The 20,131-nt window shown below is 35.4% G+C and overlaps 1 protein-coding gene across 1 annotated transcript in view; it reads left to right on the top strand.

Annotated features, from left to right (window-relative positions):
• Positions 1-19,820, top strand: part of JMY (junction mediating and regulatory protein, p53 cofactor) — a 66,577-nt gene extending 46,757 nt beyond the window's left edge. Inside the window, exons 7-11 of the mRNA XM_027882538.1 lie at positions 4,819-4,905; positions 7,405-7,500; positions 8,756-9,296; positions 10,888-11,198; positions 14,446-19,820. Coding sequence (XP_027738339.1) covers positions 4,819-4,905; positions 7,405-7,500; positions 8,756-9,296; positions 10,888-11,195 — 1,032 coding nt within the window. The 3' untranslated portion in view covers positions 11,196-11,198; positions 14,446-19,820. The remainder of the gene's footprint in view (positions 1-4,818; positions 4,906-7,404; positions 7,501-8,755; positions 9,297-10,887; positions 11,199-14,445) is intronic.
• Positions 19,821-20,131: the final 311 nt, after the last annotated feature.

Raw genomic sequence — 20,131 nt, 5'->3', positions numbered from 1 at the left:
TTTTTTTTTTTTTTTTTTTTTTTTTTTTTTTTTTTTTTTTTTTTTTTTTTTTTTTTTTTTTTTTTTTTATCCTTGTTAGTTCTGTAGTTGAAAACAAAAAGAAAGTTGTGCATTAAGTGGTGTATATCACAGTCTTGTGATATATTTAGAAATTACAGTCCTTGCTCAATATTAGATTTTTGGCAGCTGAAGATGCCTTCAGGAGAATGTCTCCTTTCTAGCAGCAGATACCAGGACTAAGGAAACAATAGGAGATTATCATCAGTTTTATTTTTTCAGGGGAGGTCATTTCATCATCCAGGTATTTGAAAATCTTTTCTACTGAGGAGATCACACAGTGAAAGGAAATAATTTGCTCTGTGTAGAGTAAAATTACATGTAATTTAAATATAAACTTGCATGACTATAGTCTCTCTTCATTTTGTTTTTCAGAAATTCCTCCCCTGTTTTTGCAGGTGATACATTTATTTTTCAGTGATGTCAAATGATTGTACTAAACCTTTATTTAGAAGCTTTGCTAAAAGTTGTTTATCAAAAACATTTTTCAGTTTTGACTCTGAATAACTGAACCAGCGTTTTTAAAATTCATGGTTTTACAGAGGTTGATAGTTTCTTCACTGTACTACCATGAGTATAAGCTCTTTATTCTCATATCTTTTTATACAATGTGCATAAGTATTTGCATTTGTTAAGCAATCATTTCCTGATGTTCCTTTGTGTTGATGACAGTAAGTTATTAAAAAATAAATTTTTATTAGCAATACCACTTTTATTTACTGGAAGCTAGCTTTAGATTTTTTCATGCAGGATATTGCAGTTGTTATGCCAGTCTACCCTCTGCTGGCTGCACATTAGTATTAATTAAATTATCATATGAAAAAAGCTGGTGATTTATTAGGGAGCTAGATTTATAGCATACAGGCGAGGTAAAAAGAATTGATGTAGAAGATATCTAGAAAAATATCTTTGGAAAAATAGAGTTGTGATGGAATGGAACTATTTTGCACCCAGGAAGAGTGTTCCTTATCACAAGTAGACTGGGAGAAGCAACTGGTTGGTGAAGCTGTTTGGGATGTGTTCAAAACATGTGCTTTGATCTAGGAAGCTTCCTCACATGCTGTTGTATTCATTTAATAGGACACCTTTATTACTTGGCAAGCCCAAAGTTTAAGGCATAACCCATGCCAAAATAGGTGTTATGTAGATGTAGTGACAGCTGGCATAGAATTACTTGGTATGCTATTATTATTACTACAACAAAAGCAATGTAAGAGCCTAACTACTCAGAATGCTTAGCACAGAATCACAGAATATGCTGAGTTGGAAGGATCATCCAGTCCAACCCTTAGCCATGCACAGGACCATGCCCAAGAGCCACATCATGTGCCTGAGAGTATGGTCCAAATGCTTCTTGATTTCTGTCATGCTTGGTGCTGTGACCACTTCCCTGGGAAGCCTCTTCCAGTACCCAGTCACCCTCTGGGTGAAGAATCTTTTTATCCAACCTAAACCTCCCCTGACACAACTTCAGGTCGTTCCCTCGGGTCCTGTCCCTGGTCACAACAGAAAAGAGATCAGTGTCTGTCTCTCCTCTTCCCCTCATGAAGTTGTAACTGCAGTGAGGTCTCCCCTCAGTCTCTTCTTCTCCAGGCTGAACAGATCAGTGAAGTGACCTCAGCTGCTCCTCATCTGACTTTCGGTCGGGCCCTTCACCATCTTTGTTGCCCTCCTTTGGGTGCTCTCTAATAGCTTAAAATAGTAAAATATGGTTTCTGCACATGAAAAGCTCACCTTTTAATTGGGATGTTTTTTAATCTGAAAGCAAGGTTCACTGAAACTAGTTAAATACAACACTAATGCAGATCTCTTTTACTTATATTACATGTTGCTAGTCTTAAACATTGTAGTTCATCCAGTGACAAGGGTTGAAATGATTCCTCAGCTCTCCCTTTTTTTCTCTTTAATAAAGAGAAATTGAAGTATAGTTTGATACTGTGAAATCAGGTGATTAAAAGAGAAATGAGCATTATTTTTTGTTGCTTTCTCAGTTCCATACAGTTTATCAATGTATTTCTTGAGGTGTGCTCTCACTGGACATTTCTTGGGGAGGTGGTGGAGTCTCTGTCCCTTGACGTGTTCAAGAGGCATCTGGATCTGGCACTGGGTGATGTTTTAGTGGTGTAGGGGTTACAGTGACAGTGCTGGGTAGATGGTTGGACTGGATGATCCTGTACATCTCTTCCAACCTTGATGATTCCATGATAATGCTCCTGCTTCCCAGTGCTGAGAAGGAAGGACTATTTCACACGTGCAGCAGGCTGTATTCCTGCTCATACACCCAGTTATGATGGTTTTGGTTTTTTTCTGCCAGAGTTTATTGGTTTATGTTCAACTTTTCAACTGCCATAATAATCCAGATAATTTTCTTAATGCTGCCATCTGGGAGCTTTTTATTTCACCTTTGTTTGGTGTCACTTAATCTTGTCTACAAGTAGAACCCTGCCTTTGTCCCTATGAAATGGCAACCTTTCTTTTTTTTCTGAGGCCATTTCTGCAATTAGCTGAGATGATTCAGATTGCTAATCCTATCCTGCAACATGTTTCCAGCCCCTCCTAGTATTTTTATTATTTCATGTCATAGAGATCTAATTTCATCAAAGTAGGTGGTTTATTAATACAAAGTCAGCACCAAATACATTTTGGTCAGGTTTATCCTCTTTATGTATTTAAAACATCTCTTATTACTGTACACAATCAAAAAGCTTTAAATACTGATGCTAAAGAGAAAACACCACATAAAATTATGCCTCTCAAGTATTTGAGGCATATCAGAAAACCCAGACCTAACTTACATTCTCTCATTATTTTATCATATATAAAACCTAAATAGAGAATAAAGTATAAATATAAATCAGTAGTAGCATTACAAGAAGTCATTCTGATTCTCTTGGTACAATGAAGCTATTGCTGTGTCTCTGAAATGCAGAGGTGAGGTATTTCATACTTTTGCAGCTACAAATTGAATGGATTAACTTTTCCAGCAGTAACTCTCTTCACCGGAAAAAAAACAAACCTAAACAAAAAGAAACAAACCTAAAACCCACCAGTGTTTTCCTATATATATATATTGAGATATATATATATATATGGACATGTTAAGAGTGAGTTCAGAGTAGATCCGTGAATATTACAGGAGGGTTGGAGCACCTCTCTTTTGAGGACAGGCTGAGGCAGTTGGCGATGTTCAGCCTGGAGAAGGCTGTGGGGACCTGCACCTCAGTGGAGCCTTCCAGTACGTAAAGGGAGCTTATGAAAAAGAGTGACTTTTTACTTGGGCAGATAGTTTATGTGGACAAGGGGGGATAATTTTAAACTGGAGGAATAGTTTTAAACTAGAAGAGATTTAGATAGCTGTTAGAAAAATTCTTTACTGTGAGGGTGGTGAGACACTGGAACAGGTTGCCTAGAGAAGTTGTGGATGCCCCATCCCTGGAAGTGTTCAAGGCCAGATTGGATGGGATCTTGAGCAACCTGATACAGTGAAAGGTTCTTTGACTGTGGCAGGGAGGTTGTAACTAGGTGAGCTCTAAGATCCCCTTCCATCTAAGCTGTTCTGTGATATGCCTCTGATGAAGGTGGGACAGTATTTCCACAGAAAGCTTTGCTTTTGTTGATTACCTGCTTTCAGGAGCAGCATTGACGGCCTTCCTGTTCAGAATCATTTAAGATCACATGCTATTCCTTTTCCCTACAGGAACACTGACTACCTTTTTATGTGATCATAGCATTCCCATGGTCAGCTTGTAGGAGAACATAGCTTTTTCTGCATTTTTAAGTGTCCAAAATAGTGAGGATTTTTTATTTCTTCAGTCCCTGTTTTTGTACTTTTTGCTGCAACTGTAGTGCCTTGATTGGTGGCTGGTAACTCTGTCAGCTCCTTTCAAGCAATGCTTTCAGTGGCAGAGCTCTTTTCTGGATCTACCCAGTAGGTCACGCTGACTGATGGCTGGGAAGCCCATCTCTTTCATATTCTAGCTGGAGTCCAGACTTCTCCCTACACTGCACCTTCTCAGACAACTGTGAGATTTGTTTATTACTGTACATCTGACTTTGTTCTAATTCTGTGTAGTGCTTATACTAGGTCTAATATCATTGCTCCTGTCTGATTTCCTGGCCCTCAGTGTTGTCCTATGAAGTTGTCTATCTACCTGCTGTTTGACTGTCATCCTGTTCCTTGTCAGCTGTTATATTTTGGCCTGGTTTTTTATTTTGTTTTGTTTTCTTTTTAATCTGTTCTTATTTTCAGACAATTTACATTTAAACAGATGTTAGAGGTGTGAACTCAAGTTATTAAGTGAACATGATGAAATTTGGACAGCTTTATTCATGTTTGTGCTTGCCGATTGTACGTGCAAAAGATGAACTGACACCTGTAAATGGGAAGCTCTCTATTTGCATAAATATTAATAATGTGGTGTAGTCAAGAGTTAGTTATTATCCATGTGTGAAAATACATGGAGTTAAACAAGGACTTCGTGAAGTATCAACAAATCGGTGTTTGCCACTTTTGTACTAGTACTGTAGGACAGACTTTTCAACCATCTATCAATTATATATATTCTTTCAACAGTGATAATAGGTTTGGGTTTGTCTTGGTTTTGTTTCACTTAGGGTTTAATGTAAGTTAAATTAACTTGTCTGAGATAGGCTTTGTAGCTTTTATTTTTCTAGGTGCTATTTGCTAAATGTGACATTATACTCTCTAAATCTATATGTGAAATAACATATTTTATAGGTAATATTTTGTCATCCCTACAGGAGATCTGTATTGCGAAGCATAATGAAAAGATCCAGCAGCGTCACCAGAGTGAGGAGGAGTACAAAATACACCATACTGTTCAGCTAGTAAGTTTGAGTTTTCTGCTGTTGAGTGTAGCCTGTTGTTAATAGCATGCATTCCTCATTATACATTTATTAGGAGAGCATTCAGAGTGATAGCTCTTTTAAAAAGATGGTGTGTATCCCTGACCTTTGCACCATGGATTTCTGTGCCATATATGCTGGTAAGAGGAGTGTAAATCTGTGTTAGGATGACACTGGAACCAAGCAAGTAAAGTGCTTTAATGCTAAGTACAGTCTAGGGTAAGCTGGATGTAGTTTGTTATCACATACACTTGGATGATTCTGGACAGTTCTGAGTAGAGAGTCAGGCAGCTGATATGAGTAAGGAAACTATACACATTTATTCTGAAGTCTTAATAAGCTTGTTCGTTATTTTTCTTCTTTCTACACAAGAAATTACTTGAATTATGTTGTATTTGGTTCCAGCTGTATGCTCCATGATTCTCTGCATAGTCTCGTCGCAGAGGGTAGGCTCACTAAAGTAACCCTTGTGCTGAACATAGTAGACTTTATCTTAAAGAATATTCTAATTCTGGGCTTGGTCTTGGGAGCTGATAGAGTATCAATATTTAATAAAGATCACTGACAAAGATACATTGAAATCTAAGTCTCTTTAATTCAGGGTTCAGTTGGATTAGTGAAAGCGATTCTGTTTCATCCTTATACATTTTTAACATTGATACATTTGTCCAGGAAGTCATCTGCATAATTTATTTTATGGAAAGACTACTTGTCAAAGACCGTATGTATTGGAATACTCTTTGAGGAACTTAAAATATTTTTTTTTCAGTTCTTACAATAAGGCAAGGAAATTTGCTGTGCAGATTGTAGTCCATTTATTATTCTTAAAAATAAGACTTAATAAAGCCAAAGGACTTTCTTGTCTCTCAGGTAGTACAGAGGTTTAAATTGTGGAGTTGCCTGCTTGTATTATGTAAAGAACCTTATACTGATTTTCAGGGTTTGTGCAGGGCTTTTCTGGTAATAATGTGACAAAATTGTAAAATACATTTTAAGTCACTGGTTTTCATAAAGAATTTTGAAAAGATAACGTCAAGGGAGTCCGAATTTGAAACCAAATTAGAATTGCAATTTCATTATTTTATTTAAAAGCCAAACAAAAAGAAATAAACAAAAACCCCAAAACAAAATTTAAAAAACCCTGGAGATTACAACTACTTTAGAAAGTTTAATTTGAATGCAACCTTTAATCAGGTGTGATGATAGAACTACTCCTTCTTCTTGATATAAATTTTCTTTATGTTTCTGTTTTAACTTCTTTGTCCCATTGCTCTGTTATTTTCTTTTTACTAAGTGCTTCTTTTCCTCTTTACCTTTTCTTGTTTTCCGTCCTTACTATTTTTCAGACATGTTCTCCTCTTTCTCCCCCTAGTGCATCTATACTTAGTTCCTTATAAGTCACCGGAGTTGGCTCTTTATGAAGGACACCAGGCCACTAGTTGAGTTGTGAAAATATCAGGCAGGCAGACACGGCTTTTGACTGAATAACAGTAAAAAGTTCTCAGAAGTGATCATAATTTTTAGTTACGAAGATGTGCATTTAAAAGCAATACTAAATACTGTGAGACATTTAAGAATTTAGGTTGCTGGTTTTGCTCAGGGTTTTTTCTTTATATCTGTTATATCACTTTTCCTGATAGCTTCCGAACTTGCATGCAGTGAATTTCACCATCTGTTAACTAGCTTCCATGTCCAGTAAATTTGACTGAGGAGTTAGTGTTTTTTTCAAAGGCGTAGTAAATTTGATGAAGTTTTGTGAGAAAGGATGACTTGTTAAAGGAGATGGATCCAAAGGTGTGTTTTCAGTAAGGTAAGATCGCTCCAACAAAAAACCCACAACTGTCTTAGCTGCAAGGAAGAGCTTCAAACTTTTGCTGAAGTACAGTTACATTAATTCAAACTGCATTAAATAATGACAGCTTAAGTTAAAACAAAACTTAAATTTACTGTTGTAAATGTAAATGTGAAAATATCTACCTTATTTGCTCATTATTGGATTAAAAACTTTGTGACACTGAGTTCGGTGATTTCTCATACTGTAAAAATAGTAACATGAACTCGTTTAAAAGGTCAGCCTTGCAATTTGGACTGTCATTTTGTTCTTGAAATGAGGGAAAATGGATACTGATTTGCTGTGTGACTAATTTAAAGAGTCCTTTTAATTCAAGGAAGTTTCTCTCAACATAGCATTCTGTTGCTTAGTCCAGGTATTTCTCATCTCTCAAGGCAGCAAGTCTTCCAGGTGTTTCCATTGGAGATTGAAAAATTTCTTTCCTGACCTTCATGAAACAGGAAATGTATGTTGTTTTTTGAGGGGAAGACAAAGACCAAATTTTGAACTTTAGAAATACGTTTATTTGAAAAGTAGCTTTTTAAGTAATTCTTGACGTTTAGTAAAAGAGTTAATTTAATTAATTTTTTAAATGGTGCCAAATAGAGTGTTGGATGTAATATTTGCATGTTTTTTGTGTATTTTCTCAGAAGCGAGATCAGTTGCAAGATGAAGAGGAAAGAAAGAGCTCCTGGGTTAGTCAAGAACGACAGAAAACACTGGACAGACTTCGTTCATTTAAGCAGGTAACAGAACAAGTGTTGTTCTTTTCTGCCAGTTTCCTTTGCAAAAGAGGCTTTCACTAATTCCAGAAATATGCTATGCTTCATTGTGCAGTTAATTGTTCTTTGGAAAATTCATAACAAAATATGGCATTGGGGATAACAGATTCCTCTGACTGTTGCATTCCCAGTGCCGTAATAAACTTCTGTTCACTCTTACACCTACACCTGGTGACAAGACACTTAGCAAATGTTCCTAGAAGAAGTGTAATCTAAATGGTATTTCCCACAAAGAGCATTACCACTTGACACACCTCCCTACCACTGATTGCTAGAATACCTGCCAATACCTGCCCCTTCCTATTAAAATGGAAGCACCAGAAAATGGATAGAGAGAAGGGGAAAGAAAGGAAAATAGTAAGGAAAGGGCTGAAAGTGCAAGAAAACAGAGACCGTTTTAACTGGTCTTTTTTTTTTTTTTTCTTGAGTAGATAAAAAAAGGTATGAGAAGTTTCTTTCCTGGAAAGTTGTCTTGTTCAGCAGTACACTCTTCATGTCCTATTGTTTGGGAGGCTCTTGAATTGTGTAACTTCTGTTAATTAAAGCAGATTTACTTATTTTAGCCAGCAACTCATCATGAGCTGTCTTTATGTATGAAAATACTTATATTTTTACATACTACTGCTTTAGGCCTACCACAGTTGTGTAGAATATGTTAGACCTGTCTTTCAAAAGCAGTTTAATCTTTTCCTTGAAAAAGGCTATGGATGAGACTAATACAAAAAGACAGATATTGAGGCAGCAAATTTAATACCTAGATTAACAGTACTTTGAAAATCTTAAAAAGTTTGATGTTATCAAAGCATACCTTTTAAAGCAGTATGATTCACATCTAAGGCCAATATATTAGGTCAGGGAGACTATGACTGGTCTCTCAGACCTCATACACTTTCAGAGGGAGCCATTGACTAGTGCAAGAGGGAATGTTGAGTTTTAGTTTCTAGAAAAAAAATTGTAACTTCTGGTTCTTAGAGAAATCCTAATACCAACCCCTGCACATGTAAATTGTGGCTTAACTAAGAAAAAAAAACATAAGAAAATGGATTTTTTTTCCTTTTTTTTTTTTTTTTTATAAATGGGAATATATTTGCCTTGGTTTTACATACAGAGCAAAATGAAAGTTATTTGTCAGAAAGGCAAAACCTGATGACAGGTACTTAAAATCTAGAATAGTTCATTGCATGTACTTAACTAATCATCAATACCTTATTCACTTTAGCGGTACCCTGGGCAAGTCATACTTAAATCAACCAGACTACGGCTGGCTCATGCAAAAAGAAAATGTGCAGCCAGCTCAGTGTCCTGTGTCGATCAGCCTCAATCTTTGCCAGCAACCATAAAAAGCCAAGAGAAAAGTGAAGAGGTGGAATCAGAAAGTGCAGTTCCGCCTTTGCAAGTGCAGGAACCTACAAGCTTAAAACAACTTCAGGATATCTCACTGCCTCCTAATGGTGTTACCTCTGAACTGCCCCATGTTAGCACTTCTCCACTCACCAGTAATCAGCCTCAGCCGGAGACTATTACTGGAGAACAGCCTCCAACCCCTTTGCCTCCACCACCTCCGCCTCCTCCTTTACCCTCCAAGGAAGATGCCACCAAATCATTAGAGAAAAATGACAGCTTTGTTAAACGTGTGGAGAAAGGAGTCCAGCACTCTTCTGGTGTCCCACCAGCACATCTGTTTGATAGCAGTCAGCTAGTTAGTGCCAAGAAGAAGCTTAAGAAGACTGGTGATCTAGAGGGTGTACAGAGGAGGAAAGGTAATGTTTTAATTTCTGTGTGTTTAATTTTTTGTTAGCTTAAAAATTGTAAGGCACATCCATTCCTCTTTTGAATTGATCTGTGGGAAAGTGTGGGCTGTGATTTAATAACAATTTATTATTAATGCGAAAGTTGTTAAATCCTTTTCAGTTGATAAATGCTGAGAACTCAAACATTAGGATTTTTAGGACAGTGTGGCATACTTGATCAGTTAGAAAACACTAACAAAACTGACTTTCTGCTACCACATTACATTAGATGGAAAATGGAGCTAAATGCTGTCTAAAAGAATTTTTTTATCTCTTTACTGCCAGCACTGCAAGTATTATATGCCTCACCTGAGGGTGCAGTGTTTTTTTAGTAACAGAGCAAGAATAATTTTTTTGCAGTTCTATTGTTTATTTTACATTTTATCTTGCAATTTTTTATAAAGCACCTATTGTGTGTAGTTTTCTATACATCATAATATGACAAATATAAGTCAAATTATATCATCAAGAGTGTTGTTAACTGTCTGCAGCAGTACTCTACCTCTGATCTGTATCCTCTGAGATGTTCCAAGTCTCTCAGTGGCTACAGAAGGTTGTCTGTGTATGACAGACAAGTGCTTTACAGTCCTTCTTTCCACTGCCAAATGTGCAGTCCTGTATTCTTTTACTTCTCTCTTCCTCAAGTCTGTTCTAACTGTCCAGGCCCTTAGTCTAATGGACAAAGCTTACTTATAAATGCGAAACAGGTTTTAAAAAATGTGATCTGCAGTATCAAAAAAAAAAAAACCAAGGAGATGGATATTCATGTGTTAATTGTTAAGTGCTGCACCTTTTATGTTCTAGTGTATGTGAGCTGTTTAAACCATTGTACTTTATTATAATGCTTTCTATGAGATGGAGATCTTGTCTACTTATAGCTTTTCAAAGACCCAAAGCCTGGGTTTTATTTCTGCAGAAAACTAGTTTCAAAATTAGTGATAAAGGAAGGATTTGCCTTGAAGTATTATCTTTTCCTTCTCTGTTTTAATTAATTATAAAGGAAGGGAGTTTTTATAGGTGTGATGTGATTAGGGGCTAATATATTTGTGAATCCAGAGAAGCAGACTATGCATGCTGTTGCAGTTGACTATATTGCTGTTTCCCTCTCTGGCATGTCATAGTAGTCATGCAGCAGGCAAAATTAGTCATAAAATGCGAGTGATGAGAATGGATTGCACAGTCCAGTACCTAAGGTATGTACTCATTACCTATGAGTTTTAAAGTAAAAAAAAAAAAAAGCACTTTAATTGTGTTGGATTCATTGCAGCTTATTTGATTTTCCTGATTGCAAACATGAAAGCCACCTTGTTCAAAACCTTTACTACCTGCCTGATAGGAAGTTAAGTGGTTACAAAAATTACTTGTCTATATAAACCAATTTTGACCTTGTAATACGGAAGATAAATTTAGAGGCTGAAACAGTGTTGGGGCAACCATTGTACTTATGGTATGGGACCATCACGTTGATAGTATGTAGCTACTTTTTGATCTCTAGGAAATGAAAATTAAGGCTGATAAAATTTAGTAAAAATAATACTAAAGGTCTTCTGATTTACTTCAGTGAGTTCCCCGATGGATGAAGTGCTGGCTTCCTTGAAACGTGGCAGCTTTCACTTAAGAAAAGTTGAGCAGAGAAGTCTTCCTCCTTTTCCTGATGAAGATGACAGCAATAACATCTTGGCTCAGATCAGGAAAGGGGTGAAACTGAAGAAGGTGCAGAAAGATGTTTTGAGAGAATCCTTTACAATTCTGCCTGATACTGACCCTCTGACAAGGAGCATCCATGAAGCATTGCGACGGATTAAGGAAGCATCACCTGAGTCAGAGGATGAAGAGGAGAGTTTGCCTTGCACAGACTGGGAAAATTAACCTGTAATTAAACTACATTTTTAAAAAATATTTCTGCAACAGTTTTTCTATAAAAATAGCAAATAAACCTCAGGTTATTCATTTTAGGAGACATAGTACAAATGTGACTAAACTGCTTGTTTATAAACATATATATATCATACATATCACATATGCTTGTGATAAAACATACACACATGAATTTTGTATCACTGACTTTCCAAAGAATTTAAGGTTTATAATAAGGAAAACTTTTATAGACAATATCTTAGCTTTTTACTTTTACTCTGAGTACTTTTGCTGAATATTGACAGGATTGCTCCTAGGAAAAGCTCTATTTTATTTAGTAAATTTGAAGGGACAGTTCCCAGCTTACCAAAAAGCTTTAAAAAGCAGCACAATCGCTCTTGTATGCACCTTATACTTATTTTTTAATTACTTCTAGCCTTGTAAAAATTTGGCATATCTATCACTTCGGGCTAGATAACTCTTAAGGGAAGGACAGTTGGATTTGAATGCTGAACACATTGAAATCTCATGGGTTACCCTGTGTGACTGACTTCAAGACTGCTTGGTTTCAATCTGTAAAATATTTGACTTAATTGAATTTCCAGGCTATAAACAGTAAATATAAAAAAAATTTAATTTATATTTCTGCTATTCATATGAATTCCATGAACTTACATTATACTGTGATAGAGTGCCTGAAAGTACAGACTTCAGCAGATGAAGTTAATGATTTCACAACAAACTAAAAATTGGCAAGAGATGCATTTTCAAAATTATGTCTGCATCAGTAGCAAAAAGAGATACAGCACTGTTCTGTGATGGTTCTTTTCTGCTACTGGCACGTGGATGAACTTAAGTATCAGTGAAGATTCCCACTAAACTTGAAATTTGAGAAACCAGAGGTATGACAATCTGTAAAGAATTTTAAAATCTGTTTAGAAATCAAAGGCTATTTTAATAGAATGGAAGACAAATATTTGTAATCCTTGCAACACATCTAGCAGTAGAAGACAAATAACTTTTGAATGTTCACAATCTGGCATTTCTACCCTGGTTAGTTACTACTGTAGCTGGAGAATGACTGTTGGTAAAGTGCTCTAGCTGTTTAAAAACTGACTGTGACTTAGCCTATATCATCTGCTGAATTTTCTTGTGTGTATGAAAGACTGTGTCTCAAATTGTTCTATTGGTATGCTATTTTCAAATAATTTAAAATTTTTGAAAAGAAAAATAAATATTGCCTTTATTTCCTCATGAACTAGCCATTAGCCACTCCAATGATTTACTATTGTTTAATTATGCCTTACTCCTTCTATTCCATACCAATGTACTGCTAGTTTTGGAGTTGAAAATTGAGGAGTGGAGATGTATTTAACTCTTGCTGAAACTCAAAGTGAAAATAATTTTGCTTGGATATAAATTTTTTCTATCCATGCATACTGAAAAATCTCACTACCACAGCCCTTCAGAAATCAAGTGACAACTGTAAGAAAGGACATGCCTTGGAACTGACTTTGCTTTCTTAGTGCAGTTATTCTAATTTTTTAGATAATGGACCAAATTTAAAATTTTGTGATTTGACTTTGATTTTAGTATATCCTGTTAAGGAGTGACTTAAATTTTTTTTAATCTAATTGGTTGACCTCCTAAACATTTTCTATTAGAAGTGCATTGTCTTAGAATTCTTCTGTGGTCGTTGCCATGCAATATGAATACACATTTTCCTCTGCTGTCTGCAGCCCCATAAAAGCAGTTCAGAATGCAGGCTGAAAATTACTGCCATGCAGTCCCTTTAGTATCCTGGTTGTTGTCTTCTTTTTACCAGTCTACATCCTTCTGAGGTCCCATGAAATCACTTGGACCTAAAAGCAGGATGCAGTGTCAGAGTGTCAGAGTTCTGAGTGTGCTGCTTGGGAGTTCTTCATATATCTGGGACCTGCTTTCTCTTACCAATGTCATATTTTATTATGAAAAAAATGCTATTTTCATGCAGTGAGATTATTCAGTAGATGATAATCTCAATAGAAAAATAATTGTACAAAGCAGCAAACAGCTCAGAAAGAAAAAGCAGGCCCCTGCTAACAAAACATGTGAAATGTTTTGGGGGAACAGAGATGGAGACAAAACTCTTGAAAAATTCAGCTGAATAAATACTTTCCATATAGATAAGTGTGCTTGCTTAACCAGACTGGCTTAATAGAATTCATTATACAAGAATAAAATGTAATGAATTCTGTTGTAGAAATTGCAGACTAGTATTTTTTACTATAAGGTTATCCATTTAATACTGTGTTTTAAGACTGACCTCCTGATTTTTAACTGGTAAGCTCTGCACATCCCAAAAACTAGCACAGAGGTTCTAGATTGAAAACACTATATACAAGAGTATTTTGACACAAGTGTTGAAGTATATTGGTACACGTGTTGTGAACTGTACTTAATTACATGTACATCTGTATAGGCTAAATGTAATGCCGTTATTTGCCTTAGAAATAAAGGCTAAATCTGAAACAGTGATGTACATTTATCAAGAGCCAAAAGTGTCTTAGTGCATCTGCAGGGCGTATTAACAGTGCTCACTGAAGAGGTTTCATTAATTATTGAAGTTTGAAGACAAACTAATAGTAACTAATTCTTGCAGGAGATTTAGTCGTCTGTATTTCCTGCTCTGTGATTCAACTTCTGCTAAAGTTATGACTAACTTCCTTAAAAATGGTTCCCTCCTTATAGACATTCTAAACCACCTGCAAAGATGTTGAGGCCTTCTGTGTACGAAAATAGCTGAAAAAGTAATACAAATATGCAGTGTCTTCTGTGTGAAAAATCCAGATTACTGGTTATCAAAAGCATCCCATGCATATAGGTGTGTGTGTACATAGTAGTACGCATAAACCACTATAGTACATTAAGAGTACTTTTAAGTAATGCAAAACGTGGGTTCCTGTGAGTGATGGACAAAGTGACAGATAACAAGTGCGCTTTTTCTCTCTATAGTCTTCTAACCCAGTATTTTAAGCCTCTTCAAACTCTAATCTGTATTCACTACCAGTAATACCAGAAGGAAAAAAAAAAAAAGACCTGGTCATACTATGTGTGTTCTGGCTGCAGAGTTAGTGTGTCATTACCCTAGGAGCAAAGAGAATCTTTGCTCAGTACAGTGCTGCTCAGTATTGCATGTTAGAATTGCCTAATATGTTGATCAGAGAATTTTCGTACAGCGGTTTAGCTTTTCAGATGTTCCTTTTTCTTTTTTCTCAAACAGGTGATTGACAGCCACCGATGTGAGAAAAGAAACCCCAGTTGAAGATTACTTTTCCTCTGCATTTCTGAAAATTCAGAGCCAGCAGTTATGACCATCAATTCCACAGGAGGCTTTTTTTTGGCAAAGAAAGTCTTTCTTTGACAAATAATTCAGTATATGGAAAAAATGGCCTGAAATGTTAATTTCAGTTCACTTTTTTCTTCATTTGTTTAAACAAATCCTGGTTTGGGCAGAAAGCTAAGTTGTTTAGATGTGCATTTTATACTATCAAGAATGCCCAGTTCTTAAGCACTTTTTATATTTGCGTTAGTAATGTGTGGCCAGTTAAGTGAGGGGGGGCATTTTGAGTTGGGCAACTATGTGCTGTTAGAGTAACCTTAGGATTCCAAACTGGCTATAAAATGTCCCCTTCACTGCACTGAGTATCTCATGTGCTTGAAAATTCAAACAAATGGCTCCTGGCAGAGAAGGTTGCTGTGTATCAGTGTAATATTACAGAAAGAACAGAATTTCTAGTTGCGCTACAGTAGCTGAAATTCAGTAACATGCAACTGAGACTTTTTTTTCTTCTTAGTTTGAAGAATTGTATGTCAGTATGAAATGCCACAAGTGACTACAGCACAATGAGAAATAAGAGTTGAATTCAGTACATAATTGAGAATGTGTTTGTTTCCATCATGATACATTTAGGAAGACATACCGCAGCACCTTTTTTGGAAGGTCATTTGTAGTCTGACATCTTTTTAAAGTAGACATTTTCATGCTTTTTTAAAATAATATTTAGCTATGCTGAACCAAGTTAGTTATACTTTTATCATTTGTTATAAGAAGCAATATTTTGTAATTTCATACTTAAAAATATTTTTCTCTTTTAGTTTAAAATGGCTTTTGATTAGTCTAAGCAGCCTTCTTTAAACAAAAGATCAAAGCACTTAAATGTACTGATAATTGCGTTGTGAAAATCATGCTTTTCCTGCTGGTTTTCATTATTCCCTTTAGTGGCTGCAAAAATGTTTGTATTTCATACCCAAAAGCCTACTGGCTGAAAACTGGTTCTTTTGATTCTGACTGTTTTATTTTTAAAGGAGAGTTACAACTTCCTCTGCAGTGAATACTTAGGAGTAGTCCTAAACTTCATGACTAATGGCTGCAGGCAGCTACTCTTATGATACCACAGTACCAAGAGGTATGTCAATACAAAGATACAAATAGCCTTGTACCACCTAAAAACCTCATGTGGTATTGAAGTCAGCCCATTACACTTCTAATAAAACTGAATTTTCACTAGAATTTTGTTTTTACTAGCGTAATATATACTGTGTTTGAGAAGTTCACAGTCCCTGTCCTTTGTGTAGTGTGGTCCATTTACCGTTCTTCTTTTGACAGATAAACTACTATGGGGATTTGGGTTCTTTTGAGTGGAGTTACTCATTGCTGCTGTCATGTAACGGAACATGTACTGTGTTAAAACTTATAATAGGGGATTTCATGTCTTGCCGTTTACTTACAGAAAGAGAAGCGGGAGAACTTACCTTAGCAATAGGCTGTATAACCTAAAGGAACCTCAGCACTTGGACCCTTCAGTTGTTTTGCTGTGGCTGTCCGAAAATTAAAGCTCTGTCAAACATCTTGAAAGGATTTTCTTAACCATGTTGCCTTACTTATAAAGTTAGTGAACATTCATTTTCAAATCACCTGCAAGCAGTGTTAATGCAGAGTTGTATTGATTCTTGCTTAATTAGTTGTCAGATCTCTGTTTTTCTGTCCTGAGATCAGCTCTGTGAAATACCTGATACTGGCTTTCCACAGGCCTAAAACTACATGATATTTTTTTCTTAAACTGCTTTTCTGAACTCTGAGTTACACGGTATGGTTGCAAGCTGCCTGTGTTCATGCAGCAATAGCAGCAATTTCAAAGTTCATCATAATCATTTGACACTGCCTATACCATAATCTGTGGTGTATTTTTGCTCTACATTCGTTTGTAATTTCAATCACCACCCTTTAAAACCAAGGTAATGAAATAAATTTTTGGCTGTAGCACAGAGCAGAACCATGATGTAGAATGGTAATTCACATTATACAATTCGTCTGAAACTTAGTGCAAAATTAACAGTTGTGAATGAGCAACTTTTGTATCTGTTTTTTCCTATTTTTCATCGTGCAGTTTTATTCCTTGGCATATGCATATAGAACACTAGTAAAATTCCAAGCCGAGGAAAAATAGTGTAATTTTAAAGTATAGGTGCAGTGGTTCCCTTGCACAGCATTTGTCTACAGTTTACCACTGTGTTGTGATTTATCTAAATAGCTTCATGCTGTACTGTAGTACAGTTTTCAGATATGTTTGCCACGTAACCTGTCATCTTTGCCTTGAAAAATGTGTGCATGATTCATAAAAAATTACTATGCTTCATATTTAGCTGAAATTTTAGATGCCTGTAATAGCTTAGTATAGAAATGGAGTTCTCATATGAGCACGTATTTTATGCGCACACAAAAAGTAGTTGTTATGCTGAGCATAGCAGTATATATCAGTTCAAAACTGCCATCTTCCGCGTGGAAAGTGAATGTTTGGGTTTTTTCATGTCCTGCTCAAAAAAAAAAAAAATCCTGAATTTTAATCCTCCGTAAGTCACTAGATGTCACAATTTCACATAATTTTCCACTTTGATATAAAAATGGTGCATATGTAGTATACACAGGCTAATGCATAAAACTTTCCATCCTTTGTAATGTGAAATTTTCCAGTAGGATGGCTACAGCAGCAAATGGGGAAAGTTTAAGTATATTCACAAGAAACTTTTATGGAAATTATGACAGTCCTGCGTTGTGGTCAGTTCCTCCAGAGGTGAGAAAAGCTGTAATAATTGTGTTGGTCCTTGAGAAATCTTGGCAAGCATCACTAAGAAAAAACACAGAAACATGTGCAAGGAGCCTCCATAAAAAGACCTTTCTGCTTATTGGTATTTTTCATTTTGTTGTTGTGACTGCATTGTTCCATTGCTAGTTATTTATCTTAAGCAATTTGTCAACTTTTGGGCCTTTTCCATTTTTAGAAGCTTCTTTCTTCTTTCTTTGTTCAAATTAAAACTTTTACTATTGTGTAATTGATCCTGTGAGGTAAAGAGTTGGAATGCATAATGTTTATTGTACAAATGCTTATGTAAGGACTGAAAAATCTTTTTTGAGTGGGAACAAGAAACTAAATACTCAGTTTCTCCTAAAGTAACCAAAATGTAAGGTAAACAGCAGTAGTCTTTTGTTCAGAAATGGAATTTGCATCAACAAAAATTTCATGCTCTCATTCACAGAAGTTCCAGATCCTTTACAGATGACCAATAGTCTTACTCACTTTACTGTATTTTCATATGCTAGTTATCTGTCTAGGGTAGATGAAGGCTTTTTTATTTTTCTCAAACATCACTTTTGAGTTTTGTTCATTTGTTTGTTTGTTTTAAATCTGACAGTCTGCATCCTACACCACACACTTGTAAAATAAATTAGTATGATTATATATTGTGTTCTTTTGTGACTGCATTGGGGATAGAACTTAACATACTTTACTATATTATTTGTAAAGAATAATTTGAGTATAAACACTATATTCTGTACTGTTGAATATTAATGACATGCATTATTGAAGATGCAACTTATTGAGGAAGCAGAAGCATTATTATTACCCTTACTCCATTTGTTGCACTGAATTTCAAGAGTGTAATTTGTAAATCAAGTTTGCTCATGTGTGTAATCAGATTTTATCTTCATTGTAATGCTTATGTAATTAAATTACCTGGATATATTTCTGGTAACGATTCCATAAGCACGGACAATATGTTATGTTTCTCACTACAGAATTAATATTACGAACAAGCAAAACTTCTTGCAAAGAAAAGGAGTAACAGAAGCACCTTACTGGGAGAGTGTGTTGCATGATTTCACTGCTCTTGGAGCTGACAGGCAGTAGATCATCTTAAACTTGACTGCAAATTGCTCTTTGGTGTAATAAGCACATTGACATATTGCTATTAATGCTATCAACAGCAATGGCTATTTTTAACCTATACCTATACTGTAATTTAAATTTTCCTACAAAATGAATTTATATTTAATTGACGCCTAATACAATAAATACTTAAATACTTAAAATTAGGATTTTTAGGAGGGTCAAGGGAGGGAGGGCATGCCAGTATATTTGTGGGAGGGACTGTTACTGTCTTTGCACTTCCTGTTCAGTTTGACTGTTAGTGCAAAACTCACAGCTCTGACTGTGGTGAATCTGCAACCTGACACCTATGTACTTTTGTTGTGATTCAGGTCTTCTGTGTTCTGTGGCCCAAAGCTTCAGAATCTGACAGAAGTGGTCATCTTTCCATTCTCAAATGTGAATACTCTGTAATTCTAACATGGGAAATGACCAAGCAATGAATTTTACTCTGCAGAGTTTCTAATATTAACATGGAGCATTATTTAAAGCTGTTATCTAAGGCTGTTAACCTGAAGTCTGTTGGAAACAAGTAAAAAATATGATGACTGTTTTGGTGCATATAGTCCAAACTCTGCAGAGATTTTTATTCCAGTCTGTTGAATATCCAGTAATAAGTTTGCTGTAGACCGGCTTGATTTTCAGATTACAAACTTATGTTTCATTTCTGAATCGGGAAATAGGTGTTGGGTATTGGGGATATTCACTTAACATCTCCCAGCATGGTGTTGCAGTTGCCATATATTTTGAATTTCATCTTAATGTATAAAATATGTATCATCATAAAAGGAAAGCTTAAAAATTACAAATGTTTGCAAGTTGTCTTGCATGAATGAAGCCAGTGAAGCTTAGTGAAACTAACTTCTTTGTTAAGCCTGTTGAATAAATAAGAAATAACCTAAAAACAAATTTTCCATTCACTAGCTTTGTGCAATATTATCATTAGACACTACTAGCACATTGTGCTTGGCTTAAAGAAAGTTCTTTAACTCCACTATATTCAAAAGGACATATTAAATGCATATTTTATTGTAAACAATTCTGCGAATTTACTATGCCTGAAAATGCTCAAAGTTATAAAGTGTTAAGCACAAGTATGTTTAAAAAAAAAAAAGGTTAAAAACTAAACAGACATTTCTAGCAATACCTAAAAACTAAAAGAAGTTTTAATTGTTTGCTTTTTGGTCTTTTTTTTCTTTAGTGCAGCTTTTCTGCAATGCAAGTTTATTTCTGTGTATTTCATGGTTTTTTTTAATATCATGATTCAGAAATATAAACCTGTACACAAAGTACTGCATTCACCCTATTGTACATGCAATGTAACATCATACTCACAGTTTTGGTGCTTTAAAATTATTCCTTTTTTCTTTATTAAAGGGTATTTATTTGACCAGTGTCTTGGTTTTAACTTTGACTATGCAATTAACATTAAAAGAAACATTAAAAGAAATATTTTTAGCATAGTTTGGTTCCCACAAAAAAAAAAAAAAAAAAAAAAAAAAAAAAAAAAAAAGTTCAAATCTGATTCATTTAGGTTCCCTTTGTTATTCTTTTAATTCCTCAAGCTGCCTCTTACTGCTTAATGGCAAGTGGTTGTGTCTAAGCTATGTTGCAGCAGGGAATAATTGTGTCTAGGTCACATCTTTGTAAACAAAAGTCACATGAACAGTTGAGGTGTAGAAGAAACTTGCTCTTTAATCA

This window comes from Empidonax traillii, unplaced genomic scaffold (genome assembly GCF_003031625.1).
Source record: "Empidonax traillii isolate 1590-97213 ecotype Southwest subspecies unplaced genomic scaffold, ASM303162v1 scaffold8:size5222938, whole genome shotgun sequence".
Classification (NCBI taxonomy): domain Eukaryota; kingdom Metazoa; phylum Chordata; class Aves; order Passeriformes; family Tyrannidae; genus Empidonax; species Empidonax traillii.
The sequence above is the reverse complement of the archived record's forward strand: the minus strand, read 5'-3'. Positions and strand labels throughout refer to the sequence as shown.